This window comes from Urocitellus parryii, chromosome 9, assembly GCF_045843805.1.
Source record: "Urocitellus parryii isolate mUroPar1 chromosome 9, mUroPar1.hap1, whole genome shotgun sequence".
Taxonomy (NCBI): Eukaryota; Metazoa; Chordata; class Mammalia; order Rodentia; family Sciuridae; genus Urocitellus; species Urocitellus parryii.
This window is the reverse complement of record NC_135539.1, coordinates 91,018,816-91,039,398: the sequence shown is the minus strand read 5'-3', so window position 1 is coordinate 91,039,398 and position 20,583 is coordinate 91,018,816. Positions and strand designations below refer to the sequence as shown.

Genomic DNA, 20,583 nt, shown 5'->3' with positions numbered 1-20,583 from the left:
TTAAAGACAAGAATCATATGATTATGTCAATAAATGCTAAGAAAGCATTTGATTAAATACAGCACCTCTTCATGTTCAAAACACTAGAAAAACTAGAGATAGTAGAAACATAACCAAACATTGTAAAAGCTATCTCTAGTTCTACTATCTCTATGATAAACCCAAGGTCTATACTATTCTAAATGGAGAAAAATTAAAAGCATTCCCTCTAAAAACTAGAACAAGACAGGGGTGTCCTCTTTCACCACTTCTATTCAACATAGTCCTTGAAACTCTAGCCAGAGCAAAACAGACAGACAAAAGAAATTAAAAGAATATGCATAGGAAGAGGAGAACTCAAACTATCATTATTTTCTGATGACATGATTCTGTATTTAGAAGATCCAAAAAAATCCACCAGAAAATTTCTAGAACTCATAAATGAACTTAGCAAAGTAGCAGGATATAAAATTAATACCCACAAACCAAATGCATTTCTATATATAAGCAATGAATCCACTGCTAGAGAAATTAGAAAAAACACCCATTCACAATAGCCTAAAAAAAATAAATAAAATACTTGGGAATCAATCTAACAAAAGAGGTGGAAGACCTCTACAACGAAAACTACAGAACACTAAATAAAGAAATTAAAGAAGACCTCAGAAAATGGAAAGATCTCCCATGCTCTTGGATAGGCAGAATTAATATAGTCAAAATGGCCTTACTACCAAAACTGTTCTATGGATTTAATTCAATTCCTATAAAAATCCCAATGACATTCTTCATAGAGCTAGAAAAAGCAATCATGAAATTCATTTGGAAAAATAAGAGACCCAGAATAGTCAAGGCAGTAAAGCAGGAGGCATCACAAAACCAGACCTTAAACTATATTACAAAGCAATAGTAACAAAAATGGCATGGTATTGGTACCAAAATAGACATGTAGACCAGTGGTACAGAGTAAAAGACACAGAGACAAACCCACATAAATATGGTTATCTCATACTAGACAAAGGTGCCAAAAACATACATTAGAGAATATATATCCTCTTCAATAAATGCTGCTGGAAAAACTGGAAATCCATATGTAGAATGAAATTGAACATCTATCTCTCATCCTGAACGAAAATCAATCAAAGTGGATCAAAGACTTAGACATTAGAACAGAGACCCTGCACCTAATAGAAGAAAAAGTAGGCCCAAATCTTCATCATGTTGGCTTAGGACCTGAATTCCTGAACAAGATTCCTAAAGCACAAAAAATAAAATCAAGAATCAACAAATGGGTTGGATTCAAACTAAAAAGCTTCTTCTCAATAAAGGAAACAATCAAGCTCTTTCACTTCGCTCCCTGCAGAGAAGCTGAATGCGTAATCAGCAGCAGATTGTAAGTACCTGAGACAAAGAAAGCTCAGTGCACCCCGCCTTTTTTTTTTTTTTTGAATATTTTCTATACAGGGAGAGTTAGTGGAGTGGGATTGTTGGCTGGGCTGTGGTTTTGGGGCCGAAAATCCACTCCACGGGAGCCGCCATTTGCTTTCTGCATGCTGTCTTGATGGCTCTGCCTACATGGTCCAGCTGCCGCATCTAGAGACTGGAACTGGGCTGCGTGCCGAGCCCTGTCCTCTGAAGGCGGGACCACGGCCTCGAGCGCCGTGGTCGCCTGTTCCCCGCTGCACCTTTGGGCAGAGCCTGCTCTCGGGTCGTTCGGCATCCCCCTGCGAGGGGACCCGTGCTCTGGAGAAGGGGGCTGGAGAGCCGCGGCGGCAGCCGCTTGGGCCCTGGGAGCCAGGCACCAAGCCGAGGAGCGACAGAGGTCGCGGCGGCGCTGATAAGGGCACAGACAAGCGCGGCGCCCCTGAGCGCGGCCCAGACGTGAAGGCGACGGCAGCAGGGTTTCAGTTCTAGAAAACTGGACTGGAAACAGAAGTAGCAGTTTGTATAATCCCAAGATCTTGCTTATGCCAGGAAGATGTAAGGGTAACATGAATATCATTGAGGAGGTCTAACATGGCAGCAGGCGCGGAGAGATCAAGTCTCTGACCTCTTCAACTGCGCGGGCATAGGGAGCTGTAAACTATCTAAAGCCTGCTTGCTCAGGATCACTAGGCAATGCTGAGCTGACTAGGAGCTAGGGCGTACAGTCTGGGCCCCTCAGAAAACACACACTGAGCACGAATCAGCTGCATTCAAGCTCTGGTTCGCCTGCTTCTCGTGACTCAGCACTAACGATCCCGCTGAAATAATTAGTTGGCCCACCTGAACTCACAGAGGTAAAAGCCAACTGAGCACCATAGCCAGACCCAGGGAATCAGGAGTGACGTGGGACCAGCGGCGCAGAAATCCCGGCTATCGCTTCCACCAGTGCTGACATCAGAGGTCCCTTGCACCAGCTACCAGGGGAGTTGCCACCTGAGGGCAAACAAATTCGCTGGGGGTCCTCAGCCCCAAGCCATAAAAACTTAGGATCTGAGGGGGGCAAACAGAAAGGGTGTGGCCAGGCATCCATGAAACAGGGCTCGCAGGAGCAGCAGACCCAGCGTGTAGCCAGTAGTGTGGTAAGCATCACAGGTGAGCGGGGCCTGGATTGAGGAACCACAAGAGAAGGCCCTAGGCACTCAGGATTGGAGACCTGCACAGACTGGGAAGAAGAGCTGAGGCACAGTGATTGGTTCCCACCTATTAAGAAGAGAAGCCTGGCACAGTGGGCATAGCTCCAAGTACTGGAAGAGAAATTAATCGAGCTCTATGACTGCATTTATTATTATTTTTTTAATGATTATTTTTAGTATTTTTTTTAATTTTAATTTCACTTTTTGTTGTTGATGTAGTTGTTGTTCTTTAACTTTCTTATTAATGGTTTCAATTTTTTAAAAATTCTTTTTATTCTATTATTATTACTATTATTTTTTAAACTTTAATTTCCATTTTTTATTATCATTATAAATTTTTTTCTTTTTTTTATTGGTTTTAAATTTTTATTTTTTCATTTTTTCTTTCTTTCTTTTCACCTTTTTTCTTTTGTCATTTCTTTTCTTTTCAATTTTCTTACTTCCCCTTTCTTGAATTCTACCTGCCTACACTCATTCTCTTTAGTTACTTCTTCCCTTCCCTTCTAATATCTCTCCTCCCAAGCATCAAATAAATTTATAAGAGTAAACAGTAAATCAGCAGTCAAACAGAACAAGAAGTAACATGAGCATAAAAAAGCAAGGAAGAAAAGGAGTACAAACAATGAAGGACAGCCTAAATATTCAGGAGGACCTAGAGTCATCAGAAAAATGGCCATATAAAGAACTCAAGGAACACCTTACACAGATGGAAAGGAACCTTAAAGACCACATTGAGAATGAATTACATAAACAGATAAAAGAAGAAGTTAAGCATCTTTATCAGGAGATGGAGATTATAAAAAAAAATCAAACAATAATTCTAGAAATGAAGGAAACGATAAACCAAATTAAAAACTCAATCGAGAGTATCACCAACAGAGTGAAGCAAGTAGAAGCCAGAATGTCAGATAATGAAGACAAAATATATCATCTTGAAAAGAGTCTAGCCAACTCAGATAGGCTGGTAAAAAATCACGAGAAAAACATCCAAGAGATTTGGGATAACATAAAAAAACCAAACTAACGAGTCATCGGGATAGAAGAAGGCACAGAGAATCATACCAAGGGAATGAGTAACCTGCTGAATGAAATAATTACAGAAAACTTTCCAGAAATTAAAAAGGAAACTGATATACAAATTGTAGATGCATACAGGACACCGAGCACACAAAATCACAGTAGACCAACGCCAAGACACATTGTTATGAAGATATCCAATATACAGAACAAAGAGAAAATATTAAAAGCTACAAGAGAAAAGAGGCAGATTAAATTCAGGGGTAAACCAATAAGGTTAACAACAGATTTTTCATCAAGGACGCTGAAAGTGAGAAGGTCATGGAACAATGTATTTCAAACACTGAAAGACAATGGATGCCAACCAAGAATTCTGTATCCAGCAAAATTAAGCTTCAGGTACGACAATGAAATAAAAATCTTTCATGATAAACAAAAGCTAAAAGAATTTGCAGCCAGAAAACCAGCATTGCAAAGCATTTTGAGCAAAACATTACATGAGGAAGAAATGAAAAACAATGACCAAAACCATCAGTGGGAAGTGCCTCTATAAAGTCAGAGGGCGGGGGGAAAGCTAACCTTGGAGAAATAAACTAAAAGAAGATAAATAATCAAACATGGCTGGAAGTACAAACCATACATCAATAGTAACTTTAAACGTTAATGGCTTAAACTCTCCAATAAAGCGACATAGGATGGTAACATGGATTAAAAAAACAAATCCAACAATATGCTGCCTCCAGGAGACACATCTGATTGGAAAAGACATACACAGGCTGAAGGTGAAAGGTTGGGAAAAAATATATCACGTACACGGTCCTCGTAAGCAGGCAGGAGTGGCCATCCTCATATCGAATAAAATCGACTTCAAGACTAAATTAATCAAAAGGGATAAGGAAGGTCATTATATACTGTTAAAAGGAACTATTCACCAACAAGACATAACAATTATCAATATTTATGCACCAAATAATGTGCTGCAACATTCATAAAACAAATTCTCCTCAAGTTCAAGAATCAAATAGACCACAACACAATAATTATGGGTGACTTCAACACACCTCTCTCACCATTGGACAGATCCTCCAAACAAAAGTTGAATAAAGAAACTATAGAACTCAATATCACAATCAACAACCTAGACTTAACTGACATATATAGAATATATCATCCAACATCAAGTGGATATACTTTTTTCTCAACAGCACATGGATCCTTCTCAAAAATAGACCATATATTATGCCATAGGTCATCCCTCAGTAAATATACAGGGGTGGAGATAATACCATGCATTTTATCTGATCATAATGGAATGAAAATGGAAATCAATGATAAAAGAAGGAAATAAAAATCCTACATCACATGGAAAATGAACAATATGTTACTGAATGATCAATGGGTTACAGAAGACATAAAGGAGGAAATCAAAAAATTCCTAGAGATAAATGAAAATACAGACACAACATATCGGAATCTATGGGACACAATGAAAGCAGTTTTAAGAGGGAAATTCATCGCCTGGAGGTCATACCTCAAAAAAAGGAAAAACCAACAAATAAATGAGCTCACACTTCATCTCAAAGACCTAGAAAAGGAAGAGCAAAACAACAGCAATTGTAGCAGAAGGCAAGAAATAATTAAAATCAGAGCGGAAATCAACGAAATTGAAACAAAAGAAACTATTGAAAAAATTAACAAAATTAAAAGTTGGTTCTTTGAAAAAATAAATAAGATTGACAGACCCCTAGCCATGCTAACGAAGAGAAGAAGAGAGAGAACTCAAATTACTAACATACGGGATGAAAAAGGCAATATTACAACACACGTTACAGAAATACAGAAGACAATTAGAAATTATTTTGAAAACCTATATTCCAATAAAATAGAAGATAGTGAAGACATTGATAAATTCCTTAAGTCATATGATTTGCCCAGACTGAGTCAGGAGGATACCCACAACTTAAACAGACCAATATCAATAGATGAAATAGAAGAAGCAATCAAAAGACTTCCAACCAAGAAAAGCCCAGGACCGGATGGGTATACAGCGGAGTTTTACAAAACCTTTAAAGAAGAATTAATACCAATACTTTTCAAGTTATTTCAGGAAATAGAAAAAGAGGGAGCTCTTCCAAATTCATTCTATGAGGCCAACATCACCCTGATTCCGAAACCAGACAAAGACACCTCAAAGAAAGAAAACTACAGACCAATATCTCTGATGAACCTAGATGCAAAAATCCTCAATAAAATTCTGGTGAATCGGGTACAAAGGCACATCAAAAAAATTGTACACCATGATCAAGTAGGATTCATCCCTGGGATGCAAGGATGGTTCAATATACGGAAATCAATAAATGTTATTCACCACATCAATAGACTTAAAGATAAGAACCATATGATCATCTCAATAGATGCAGAAAAAGCATTCGACAAAGTACAGCATCCCTTTATGTTCAAAACACTAGAAAAACTAGGGATAACAGGAACTTACCTCGACATTGTAAAAGCTATTTATGCCAAGCCTCAGGCTAGCATCATTCTCAATGGAGAAAAATTGAAGGCATTCCCCCTAAAATCTGGAACAAGACAGGGATGCCCTCTATCACCACTTCTATTCAATATAGTTCTCGAAACACTGGCCAGAGCAATTAGACAAAAGAAATTAAAGGCATAAAAATAGGAAAAGAAGAACTTAAATTATCACCATTTGCGGATGATGTGATCCTATACCTAGAAGACCCAAAAGGGTCTACAAAGAAACTACTAGAACTAATAAATGAATTCAGCAATGTGGCAGGACATAAAATCAACACACATAAATCAAAGGCATTTCTGTATATCAGTGACAAAACTTCTGAAATGGAAATGAGGAAAAACACTCCATTCACAATATCCTCCAAAAAAATAAAATACTTGGGAATCAACCTAACAAAAGAGGTGAAAGATTTATACAATGAAAACTACAAAACCCTAAAAAGAGAAGTAGAAGAAGATCTTAGAAGATGGAAAAATATAAACTGTTCATGGATAGGCAGAACTAACATCATCAAAATGGCGATATTACCAAAAGTTCTCTATAGGTTTAATGCAATGCCAATCAAAATCCCAATGGCATTTCTTGTAGAAATAGATAAAGCAATCATGAAATTCATATGGAAAAATAAAAGACCCAGAATAGCAAAAGCAATTCTAAGCAGGAAACGTGAATCAGGCGGTATAGCGATACCAGATTTCAAACTATATTACAGAGCAATAGTAACAAAGACAGCATGGTACTGGTACCAAAACAGTTGGGTGGACCAATGGTACAGAATAGAGGACACAGAGACTAATCCACAAAGCTACAACTATCTTATATTTGATAAAGGAGCTAAAAGCATGCAATGGAGGAAGGATAGCATCTTCAACAAATGGTGCTGGGAAAACTGGAAATCCACCTGCAACAAAATGAAACTGAACCCCCTCCTCTCGCCATGCACAAAAGTTAACTCAAAGTGGATCAAGGAGCTAGATATCAAATCAGAGACTCTATGTCTGATAGAAGAAAAAGTTGGCTCCGATCTACATATTGTGGGGTCGGGTTCCAAATTCCTTAATAGGACACCCATAGCACAAGAGTTAATAACAAGAGTCAATAAATGGGACTTACTTAAACTGAAAAGTTTTTTCTCAGCAAGAGAAACAATAAGAGAGGTAAATAGGGAGCCTACATCATGGGAACAAATTTTTACTCCTCACACTTCAGATAGAGCCCTAATATCCAGAGTATACAAAGAACTCAAAAAATTAGACAATAAGATAACAAATAACCCAATCAACAAGTGGGCCAAAGACCTGAACAGACACTTCTCAGAGGAGGACATGCAATCAATCAACAAGTACATGAAAAAATGCTCACCATCTCTAGCAGTCAGAGAAATGCAAATCAAAACCACCCTAAGATTCCATCTCACTCCAGTAAGATTGGCAGCCATTCTGAAGTTAAACAACAAGTGCTGGCGAGGATGTGGGGAAAAGTGTACTCTTATACATTGCTGGTGGGACTGCAAACTGGTGAGGCCAATTTGGAAAGCAGTATGGAGATTCCTGGGAAAGCTGGGAATGGAACCACCATTTGACCCAGCTATTGCCCTTCTTGGACTATTCCCTGAAGACCTTAAAAGAGCATACTACAGGGATACTGTCACATCGATGTTCATAGCAGCACAATTCACAATAGCTAGACTGTGGAACCAACCCAGATGCCCTTCAATAGATGAATGGATAAAAAAAAATGTGGCATTTTTACACCATGGAATATTACGCAGCACTAAAAAATGACAAAATCATGGAATTTGCAGGGAAATGGATGGCACTAGAGCAGATTATGCTTATTGAAGCTAGCCAATCCCTAAAAAACAAATACCAAATGTCTTCTTTGATATAATGAGAACAACTAAGAACAGAGCAGGGAGGAAGAGCAGGAAGAAAAGATCAACATTAAACAGAGACATGAGATGGGAGGGAAAGGGAGAGAAAAGGGAAATTGCATGGTAATGGAGGGAGACCCTCATTGTTACACAAAATTACACATAAGAGGTTGTGAGGGGAACGGGAAAATAAACAAGGAGAGAAATGAAATACAGTAGATGGGGTAGAGAGAGAAGATGGGAGGGGAGGGGAGGGGGGATAGTAGAGGATAGGAAAGGTAGCAGAATACAACAGTTACTAATAGGGCATTATGTAAAAATGTGGATGTGTAACAGATGTGATTCTGCAATCTGTATTTGGGGTAAAAATGGGAGTTCATAACCAACTTGAATCTAATGTATGAAACATGATATGTCAAGAGCTTGGTAATGTTTTGAACAACCAATAAAAAAAAACCAATCAATAACATGGTGAGAGAGCCTACAGAATAGGAAAAAATCTTTACCAAATGCACCTCAGATAGAGTACTAATCTACAGGATCTATAAAGAACTAAAAAAAAAGGTAACATTAAAAAAAAACCACAAAAAAACAAAAACAAAAAACAAAAAACCAATCAATAAATGGGCTAAGGAACTGAACAGACACTTTGCAGAACCAGAAATACAACCAATCCACAAACATGAAAAAATGTTCATCATCTCTTGTAATTTGAGAAATGCAAATCAAAACTACTCTAAGATTTCATCTCACTCGAGTCAGAATGGCAATTATCAAGAATACAAGTAATAATAAGTTTTGGTAAGGATGTGGGGAAAAAGGTACACTCAAACATTGCTGGTGGGGCAGCAAATTGGTGTAACCACTTTGGAAAGCAGTATGGAGATTCCTCAAAAATGAATCCACCATTTGACCCAGCTATCCCACTCTTAGGTTTATACCCAAAGGACTTAAAATCAGCATACTACAGTGATGCAGCCACATCAGTATTTATAGCAGCTCAATTCACAATATCTAACTATGGAAACAACCTAGATGCCCTTCAACAGAGGTATGGGTAAAGAAAATGTGGTACCTATACACAATAAAATATTAATCAGCTTTAAAGAAGAATGAAATTATGGCCTGCACAGGTAAATGAATGGAACTAGAGAATATCATGCTATGTGAAGTGAGCCAATCCCCCCAAACCAAAAGCCAAATGTTTTCTCTGATAAACGGATGCTGATCCATGGTGGGGCAGGGGAATAGGGAAGAATGAAGGAAGTTTGGTTTGTGTAGAGGGGAGTCAATGGAGGGGTAGGGTTGTGGGGATGGGAAGGACAGTAGAAAGAGACATTATTACCCTATTTACATGTATGATTACACCAGTGGAGTGACTCTGAACCATGTACAACCAGAGGAATGAGAAGTTGTGCTCCACTTGTGTACAATATGTCAAAATGCATTCTACTGTAAAATAAATAAATTAATTAATTAAAAAAAACTTGGGTAGAACAGTTTCTAGGAACCGTTTGATCAGAGCAGATTCAAGAGGGAATGAGAGGAAAGAGAAAAAATGAAACTAGGCAATACTTTTTAAAGAAAAGGGAAACAGAAAATTAGCAAGTTGAAGAGTAACATGGGGTCAAGAAAGAGTACAAAGTAAGGTGGTATTTTCATTTCCACCTTGGACAAGTAAAATCATGGATACTATTAATTGAAGTCTGGCAGTATTTCTCAAGGCATATTTGTACAACCCTCTATCTAAACACAAAAGTCCCATATATGATAGATTAGGAAACTGCCGCTTAGATAGGTTAAATGACTTAAATGACTTGTTCATGGATTTGAATTCAGGTCCACCTAAATCAACTATGCTTTTTATGGGTTGAACTATGTTCCTCCAAAAAGATATGTTGAAGTTCTAACCTCTAGGACCACTTCAGAATGTGATCTTACTTGGAAATAGGATCATTACAGACATGGTAAAGATAAAGTCTCACTAAAGTAGGGCAGGCCCCTAATCCAATGTGACTGGTGGCCATATGAGGACAGAGACAAGTAGGGAGAGGGCTCTATGATGACAAGGCAGAGATTGGAATGACAGTTTCAAGACAAGGACGAGCAAGGACCAGAAACTAGGAAGAAGCAAAGAAAGATTCCCCTATAGGATTCAGAGGGCACGGGGCAGCTTGAGCCTTGATTTCTGATTTCCAGCCTCCAGAACTATGAAACAATACATTTCTATTGTTTTACACAACCTCCTTTGTGGTATTGTCTTAAAGGATCCCAGGCAATTAAGGCAGCACAATGGTACCTCCCACACGGACAATGCCTAATATAAATTGCTTAGTTAGTATCTTCTGATGGACCAAAATGAAACTCTGAAAGAAAGAACCTGAGTTTGCCGTTCTGCTATGTGAACACAACATCAACAACCGTTGAATTTAAAATCTATTCATTTTTAGATGGTAAAAAGTGCACCATTTGCCATCCAAAGTACCACATCATACAGGAACATTTAAAATTGCCACATCTTCATAAGGAAGATGTTTGTAATAAAATCTAGAATAATTTCAGAAAGAATTGAGAATAACTTACCTAAAAAAATATCATGAATAATGCTGTCATCTGATAATGTTGATAGGTTTTTAACCCCTGCATTTGTTTCTATCATTCCGGCACTGGTGAAATTTTGATAATAATAGTATATACTATATTTATCCCATAGTATTAAATTTGGCATTGCTGAAAATAGAAACCGTGGAATTAAAAAAGTGTCAATGGGAACATCTAACATAAAGTCTTGGTACACCCACTCTTTTGAATCTTCATTATACGTCACTAAGTAAATCTTCTTATTGGCAGTGCATGTTGTGCTGCAGTAATTTACAAACACGGCAATTTCCAGAGGGTGCCCTGTATATTCAAGATTGTGTATTGTCAGAGTACAGGTTGGTGGGAGATTTAAAAGAGCTTTCAGGTCTGTAGTAGTTGTCAGTTTCATATATCTATCTGGAGAATATCCAAGGTAAATTTCATTTTTTGTCCAGATCGCTAGATCGCTTTTTTCCCCTTTAGTCTGTGAAAACAAAATTGAAAACGATTAGAAAAATCTTCAGTTTTAGGGATAAGTCTAACAATTCCTATGTTCTAGTTTACTACATTTAAAAATAAAAGGTAGGGGGCTGAGGGTATAGCTCAGTGGTAGAGAGGGTACTTAGCATGCATGAAAACATGGGTTCAATCCCCAGCACCAAAACATAAATTGACAAAGTGAAAGGTAGTAATTACCAAGCTCAGTTTTGTTTTAGTATATTTTGTAACAATACTTCAGGCAGAGAAGTACATTAAATTAAAATGTATCACATTTTATTTAATAAAAATATATCACATTACATATAATCATAAAAACTTGTCCATTAGATTTATTCTTCCATATGCTGTTTCTATCCAATTAATAAGCATAAATTCCCTTTTAACTAGTTTTTCTTTTAATTTTTATTTGTTCTTTTGTTATATAGAACAGTAGAATATATATTGACATATTATACATACAGGTAATATAACTTCCCATTCTTGTGGTTGTATATGATGTGGAATTACACAGGTAATATATATGAAAAATAGGAAATATAAGTCCAATTCATTCTACTGTCTTTCCTGTTCCCATTCCCCTCTCCCCTCCCATCATTTCTTCTATCCTCCCTCCATGTGTGTTAGCATCCATATATCAGAGAGAACATTTGGCCTTTTGTTTTTTGGGGATTGTCTTATTTCACTTAGCATATTATCCAGATCCTTCAATTTACTGGCAAATGCCATAATTTCATTCTTCTTAACAGCTGAGTAATATTCCATTATATATTTTCTTTATCCATTCATCTGTTTGAAGGGCACCTAGGTTGACTCCATAGCTTGGCTATTATGATTTTAAGTCCTTTGGGTACATGCTGAGGAGTGGGATAACAAGGTCAAATGGTGGTTCCATTCCAAGTTTTCCAAGGAAACTGCATACTGCTTTCCAGAGTGGTTGCACCAATTTGCAGTCCCACTAACAATGTATGAGTATACCTTTCTTCCTCATATCTTTTCTAACATTTATTGTTTTTTTTTTCTAAGAGAGAGAGAGAGAGAGAGAGAGAGAGAGAGAATTTTTTTTTAATATTTATATTTTAGTTCTCGGCGGACACAACATCTTTGTTGGTATGTGGTGCTGAGGATCGAACCCGGGCCGCACGCATGCCAGGCGAGCGCGCTACCGCTTGAGCCACATCCCTAGCCCAACATTTATTGTTAATTGGGTTCTTAATATTTGCCATTCTGACTGGAGTGAGATGAAATCTCAGTGTAGTTTTAATTTGGGTTTCTCTAATTGCTAGAGATGAAAATTGTTTTCCGCCTCTGTCCTCTGCATGCTGTTGTGAGATACGTGGCTTCTTTCCCATACAAGGGTATTGTACAATGTGACTTGTGTGACTTTCAGTTTGTCTGGCAGTGCCTTTGATCTCTAAACATTCTGTAACCAAATACGCCTCATTCCTCCTAAAAATACAGGTTCCTTTAATTCCCTTATCCTTCCGCTTTGCTCATGAAGGGACTGCTCTGGCCATGGCAGTGGTGTGGTGCTGGGGTTTCTTCTTTATTTTATTATATCCAATCTCCTGAGTCCTCAGTCTGCTTTGTCCAGTATTAAATTTCAGTAAAGCCCCATCCCCTGCCGTTTTTTGTTCACCCACCTTGCAGAGAAGCTGCCTGTCTGCTTTTTTGGTTTCATGCCATAGAGCAACCAGGAAAGTCACCTTCTCTATTCTGCCATCTTGAAACCCTCCCAATTTCCTTTTCATTCTTTAATACACAATCTTTAATGCATCATCTGGCTAGGAGGGCCCCTTTGACTTTGAGGTTTATTTAAGTCAAAATATAAGAACACCTCAATTTTTGAATTCTAGATTCCTTGGATATCAGATAGAAGGGAGAAATTAAAACCTTAGACTATTCAGTACTGTTGGGAGTCCGCCCGGCTCCAAAGACTAACTTCCCCATCCCCCAAGAAGAGCCATCCAATGGTGAGCCCTGCTGGCTCACATGATCCTTACCCACCAATCAGAGCCCTGCTGGCTCACCTGATCCTACCCACCAATCAGACTAGCCCTGCTGGCTCACCTGATCCTTACCCTCCAATCAAAAATCACCCCATGCCAACTGTCAAACCACCCCTGGCTCTATAAATATGCAGATCTGTTCCTCAATAAACGGGCATTTGCTCCCATGATAAGCCTTGTTCGTTCTTTCAAGTACTATCCTTTTATGGACACAGGCAGTAAGAGGGAAAGGGCATTCAGAATCTGAAATTTGTTGGACCTCATTCACCACAGAACCAAGGTCCCTGTCTCATCACCCCGTCTACCTCTAATTCTTAGGAATTTCTATTTAAAATGTAATCTCTTTGTTTATGACAACCCAAAGGAGTCTTTTGAGCATCTCTTGTCTGCCTAATTTTAATTAAAGTACATGAAGTATATTACTTTAATGTAATAGCCTGTACTGAAACAAAATCTAGGCAGATGTCAATCTGGGGATCAAAGGAAAAGATAATTTGGGTTTAAATATCACTTTACTAAATGAACATTCCTTTTAAAGTATAGAGTATGTTTTTGGAAATGAGTGTATGAAACCCTTAAAAGAGGAAATAGAGCCAAAATAATGGGTGTTTCATAGAAAAGAGCCATTGTCATTCTCACTCTTTTTTTTTTTTTTTCAAATTGGGGATTGAATTCAGGGATATTCCACCACTGAACCACATCCCCAGCCTTATTTTGTATTTTACTTAGAGACAGGTTCTCACTGAGTTGCTTAGCATCTCATTGTTGCTGAGGCTGGCTTTGAACTTGCAGTCCTCTTGCCTCAGCCTCCCAAGCTGCTGGGATTATAGGCATGTGCCACCATGCCCAGGGCTATTCTCATTCTTGGTAGAGGAATGGGAACATGCTAACCACATGATAGATGAGAATGCCAAGGAGCCTCAGTCATGGAGTGAGTTTTCATTCAGACACTCTTTCCAAGGACATCAGAAAAGGTAGGGGAGCTGAGAGATCCTCCCGAGGCATTCATGACCTCACCCAAATACAGGGCAGTGACTCTCTGCAGGTAGGGAGTAGGCAGACAGCAAGACAGGAAAGTTGAGAGGAACCCATCTTCATCTGGATGCTCAGCTCTATGGCTGGGATTGGGATAAGCTGAGAGTAACTCTCCCTCTGAGTGGTGACTGGCCTTCACCTAGCATATATCCTTGCCAAGATTAGAGAAGGAGGGAGGAAAGAAAGAAGAATGAGAATATCTCCACAATGCATGACAAACAGAAGCAGATGAGAGAGGAACAATAATTATCCAGGAAGCAAAAAACCTACAAGCTAGCATATAAAATACAGATAATTGTCTCAGGGCTTAGAAAGTTGGTGGTTCAGTTATAAACCATGAAGAGATATCTGGAATCTTATCAGTGCTAAGATTCCAAGCACAGCTAAAGAGAAAATAAATATGGCAAAAGTGATGAAGGATCTAACAGAAAAGATGGGCAACATGAGAGAAGACTTGGAGCATTTCAGTCAAGATTTGAAAATGAGAGCAAACAATCAACCAAAAATTTAAAAAGTAAAATTTTGAAATAAAAAATATCAGGAATAAAAAAAATTATCATATGGATTTAAGAGAAAACTGGAAGAAGTATAGGAAAAGAGCAGTGAACTCAAAGAAAGATTAACAAATAGCCTGTATATGAAACCAAAATTTAAAAAATAGTAAATAATTAACAGGTTGTCTGAGATCTATGGAATAATATGAAATGGACCCACAAATGTGTTTTGGAAATCTTAGGAGAGGAAAAAGAGGATGGGGTGTAAAAAGACTTGAAATGCTAATGGTCAAGGACATCCCAAAATCAATGAAATTTGAAAGCTCAATAGAATGTTAAATAGGATAAATAAAAATGAAAGCATATTCCAGGATCATCATGAAGCAGCTTCACACCAAAGAAAGAGAGTAATCATAAAAACAGCTAGATGGAAAAAGAAACATCATATACTTGAGAAAAATGATACAAATAAAAACTGGTTTCTTACCAAAAAATGATAGAGGCCATAAAATAATAGAATGACATTTTTACAAGTTGCTTTAAAAACAAAAACAAACCAAAAAAAAATCACCTATGATCCTATCATTTTATATTAAAAAATGAGAGTGAAAACCACCTTTATACAGACAAATGGAATTTGGGTAGATGGTGCACATCTGTAGTCCCAGGGCTTGGGAGGCAGAGGCACAAGGAATGCTTGAACCCAGGAGTTCAAAACCAGCTTGGGTGAGACCTTGTCTCAGAAAAACAAAACAAAACAAAACAAAACCCCACAGCAACAGCAAACAAACAATGCTGAGAGAACTTTCAATTTAAGAAATTTTAAAGCTTGAAGGTAAAGGAAAACGGAACCATGAGGACCTCTGGATGTGCAGAAAACAAGAATACTCACCCAGCAGGGTATAGATAAAATGCTTTATTTTGTTATCAGTTCATATCTATATCTACCTATCTTTATGACAATTGACTACTTAAAGTAGAATATCAATGACATATAGTGGGACTTTAAGCATAGTTATGGGTAAAATTTGAAACAAGAGTACAAAGGATGGATGAAGGTATAAAAGGGTTTATATACTTGTAAGGTCTTACACTGATATGAAGTAGTATATTGTTTGAAATTAGACTCTAATAATTAAGTATGCTTACTGTAAATCCAAATACAGCCATTAAAAAGTAGTTTTGATAACAAGAAGGCAAGATAGAAATACCAAAAAGTGCATGATTCATCCACAATGAGGCGAGAAAGAAGAAACAAAGGAACTCAAACCAAATGGGATTAATAGAAAACCAATGCCAAAATAGACTTAAACTCAACCATACAACAGTTACAGTAAATCTAAGTAGACTAAAAGTATTTAAAGGTAGATGTTGTTACTCTGACCAAAAAAAAAAGCAAAATCTATATGTGATGTGTAAGGAAACATGCATTAAATATAAAGGCACATACAGGGTGATAGTAAAAGAGTAGTAAACCATGTACCTTTTAATAACTATATAAAAGAAATCTAGGGCTTGGGAATGTATCTCAGTAGCAGAGGGCTTTCTAGAGTGTGCAATTCCTGGGTTTAATCCCTAGCACTGAAAAAATAAAGCAAGCAAGTAAAGTCGGCTTTATTAAATACAATTAAGACAAAAATGAAATATCATTTTATACCCACGAAAGGAGTTTAAATAATAAAAGAAAAGACACACCAAACTTTGGTGCGGTATGGAACTACTATGAAAAAAGCTGCTATAAATATTTTATAATGCCTTAATTATTATACATTTTAAATAAACCTTGCTATGTGATGGAAAAAATACTTCCCAACCCTCAGCTCTTTATTTTCTCATATATATTTTAGAATCAGATTGCTGAGTTCCACAAACTCATAATGTAATTCATAAATAAATTTGAAAGAATTAAAAATTTTACAATGTTGTATGCCCTACCCATGAACATGATATAGCTATCCATTTATTTAGGTCTTCTTTATTATTTTCATAATATTTTATTTTTATCTTAGCCAAGATTTCGTACATTTTTAGTGGGACCTATTTCTAAACACTTTAACTTTTTTCTACTTTGAATTCTTATATGAACTTTCAAATCATACTCCCAATTTCTATAAAAATCCCATTAGGATTTTAATGGGTGTTTTTCTGGATTTCTCAATAATTTATCTTATCAGTATTAAGTTTTTCTGCCCATTAACATGATATATTACTCCATTTATTTGTCTTTTTAAAAATTCAGTAATGTTTTGTACTATTTAATGTACAAGTTTGAAAATCCTTTGTTGCTTTTTTCCATAGTATTTTATATTTTAAAATCTTAACAATTTTAAAGCAGTATTTCAGCATTTTTAAGCAAGATTTCACCTATGATTGTTCATATAGAAATGTAATTGATTTTTAGAGTGTGCATCTTACATCCTGTAATCTTGACATAAACTTTTATTAGTACTGATAGGTTTTTTTAAAAATTGGTTCTTTTTAGTTATACATGACAGTAGAATCCATTTTGATACAATTATACAAACATGGAATATATAACATTCTAATTAGGACCCCATTCTTGTAGATCTCTGGTAGGTTTTTTAAAAATAGATTCCATTAAGTCTTCTACAACTAATAAAAATTTTGTAAATATAGTTTTACCTTTTCCTTTCCAATCTAGATACACCTTTGATTTTCTTAACTATTGTGTTTTCTGGAACCTCTAGTACAATATTGAATACAAGCAATACGAGCAGACATTCTTGCCTTGTTCCTTATTTTAAACAAACAAGGAAAGAAAGAAAGATACAAAGAACTAATGGGATTACTAGAAAATAAATAAATGGCAAACATAGCAAAAATTACATTAAATCTACATGGGCTAAATATACTTTGCCTTGATGTATCATATTAGCATAAGATTTTCATAAATGTCCTTTGAGGAAGGTCCCTTTATTCCTCATTTGCTTTTTTTTTTAAAAAAAAAAATCAGTTCAGTTTGTTAAATGTCTCTATGTGCATCTATTGGGATGATCATACGGCTTTTCTTTTTTAATCTGCAAATATGGTAAATTGGGTTGATTAATTTCCATCCTAAATCATCCTTTCATTCCTAGAATAAACCCTACTTGGTCATGACATATATTCCTTTTTATACATTGCTGAATGTATTTCTTTCTTTCCTTTTTTTTTTTTTTTAGGTATGTGGAGACTTTATTCAACAATCATAGGCCTTATGCAGATTCTCATAACCTTAGAATTTACTAAAAATAACCAATAAATAAAATAAAATGTATTTGATTTTCTAATATTTTGTTTAAAAGTTTTTAATTGTTGTTTATGAGAGAGATGAATCTGTTTTACACTTTTATAATGTATTATTTTTGGTTTGGTATCACATAGTGCTGACCTCACAGAATGAGTTGGAAATTATTTTTTTCCTTTTTAGTATTCTGAAAGACTGCTGAGAACTGGTAGTATTTATTTTTAAAATATATGGTAGGATTCACCTGTGAAATTTCCTTGGCTTAGAGTTTTCTTTGTGGGGAATTTTTTTTTTAATAACAAGTTCAGTTTCTTTAATTGACACAGCTTATTCATGTTATTTTTTTTCTTTTTGAGTAAGATTTAGTAATTTGTGTCATTCAAGAAATTTGTCCATTTCATTTGTTTTGAATTAATTGTTTTACATTTTTATTAAAAGTTGTTCAGAATATATCATCTGTTTAATAGCAATAGAATTTGTAATGATATCACTTCTTACAAATGTGATATTGATAATTTGTGTTTTCTCTCTTTTTATCCTTATCAATCTAGCTAAAGAGTTATCATTAGTTTTATTGACTTTTTCATAGAACCAGTTTTTTATTTCATTGATTTTTTTACTACAGTTTTCCATAGCATTAATTTATCCACTGGTTTTTATTGTTTACATTACTCTTTTTATTGTCTTCAACTTGCCCTTCTTTTTCCAGTTCCTTACTGTGGAAGTGGAAATAATTGAGACATTCCTTCTAATACATTATAAATTTCCCTCTTGGTACATCTTTAATTGCATCCCATAAGTTTTGATATGTTCTGTTTCCATTTCCTTTCTGTTAATATTTTTTAATTGCTTTTGAATTTTGGTCTTTGATTCATAGATTATTTTAAAGTAGATTATTTAGTTTCCTAATATTTGTAATTCCTAATATTTGTATATTGCAGACATCTTTTTGTTGTGGTTTCTAAGTTCACTGTAGTTTGTATGAAATGACTAATTTTATACCAAGGTTTGTTTTACGGCATAGAACATGACCTATGTTGGGTAAATGTTCCATGTTTATTTGGAAAGAATTTTGTGCTGTTGTTGGGCAGTGTGTTCTATAAATACCAGTTTGACATAGATGGTTGAGAGTGTTTAATTCATCAACAGACTTACTGATTTTCTATTTCTTCTATCAATTATTGAAGAGATATTGAGATATACAACTAAACTTATGGATTTTATCTATTTCTTGATGTTTCATTACTTTTTGCTCAATGTATTCTGAAGCTCTGATACTAGGTTCATAAATATTGATGATTTTATGCTTTTGATAAATTGACCCTATTATTAATAGGAAATGACCTTTATCACTGGTAATATTTCATGTTTTAAAATACACTTTGATATTATTATAGCTATTATCTTTATTTTAATTAGTGTTATCCCTTCTTTTACTTCTATGCTGTAGGGACCATGAAGTTGAGTCTTCCTATTTTTAGATCCTTCACATAAGTGTATTCATCTAGTATTTTTTCCTTTTGTGTCTTATTTTTCTAGAATAATATCCTCTAATTTCTTTCACATTGTTGCAAATAGAAGGATTTCCTTCATTTTAAAGGCTTAATAATATTTCTTTTTTCAGAAGATTTGAGGTTTTAATCTGAAAATTTTAAAGCTTTATTTTTGATTGACATGATAATTATACATACTTATGGGGTACAACTGTGATGCTTTAATGTAAGTATAATAAGTATAACAAGTAAAAATAAGTATAATGTGTAATGATCAAATCTAGGCTTGGACAGTTTCCCCACATATGCATAGCTATTAGCACTCTGTGTGATGCTAATTAGCATTAGCATATTCATCGTCTTGAACATTTATCACATCTTAGTGATGAAAACATTCAAAATACTCTCTTCTAGCTGGTTTGAATTGTATAATACATTATTGTTAATTACAGTCACCCTGCTGTGTAATACAACACCAGAACTTTTTCTTCTTCTCTAACTATAACATTGTATCTATTGACCAACCTCTCCCCAGTTCCACTCTCAGCCTCTGGTAACCCAGATTCTTTACTCAACTTCTACAAGATAAACGCTTTTACATTCCATGTATGAGTGATATCATGCAGTATTTGTCTTTCTGAGACTGGTTTATTTTACTTAGCATAAAATCCTCCAGATTCATCTATATTGTTGTAAATGATAGGATTTCATTATTTTTTTTATGTCTGAAGAATACACAATTGTGTATATACACTAGATAATTTTTATCCATTTATGTGTTGATGAACACCATTATAGTCCATTTTCCATCATATAACAAAATATTTGAGCCAGATACTTGGAGAGAGTGAATTATTTAACTCAGTTCTGTAGGTTCAAAAAGCATGGCACTGGTATTGGCTTAGCTTTGGTGGAGGCCCTTTCGGGTAGCAGATTGCATCACGGTGGGAGCATGTATAGGAGTGAGAGTTCACATCACCAAATGGAAAAGCAGGGAATTATTGGAGTTAGGCTTGGGTTTTTATAACAACTTGTTCTCCCAAGAGCTCAGAGGTCCTTGGAGACTACCTTATTCCTGCCAAGGGCAGCTCACCCAATGACCTAAAGATGTCTCATTAGAACTTACCTCTTAAAAATTATACCTCTTCAAATTGCCATACCCAGGACCAAACTTCCAACACATGAAACTTTGAGGGGATACACT

The 20,583-nt window shown here is 35.8% G+C and overlaps 1 protein-coding gene across 1 annotated transcript in view; it reads right to left on the bottom strand.

Moving 5' to 3' along the window:
* Catspere (catsper channel auxiliary subunit epsilon) overlaps positions 1–20,583 on the bottom strand; it is a 151,119-nt gene that overhangs the window by 72,383 nt on the left and 58,153 nt on the right. The window contains exon 11 of the mRNA XM_077802935.1: positions 10,607–11,087. Coding sequence (XP_077659061.1) covers positions 10,607–11,087 — 481 coding nt within the window. The remainder of the gene's footprint in view (positions 1–10,606; positions 11,088–20,583) is intronic.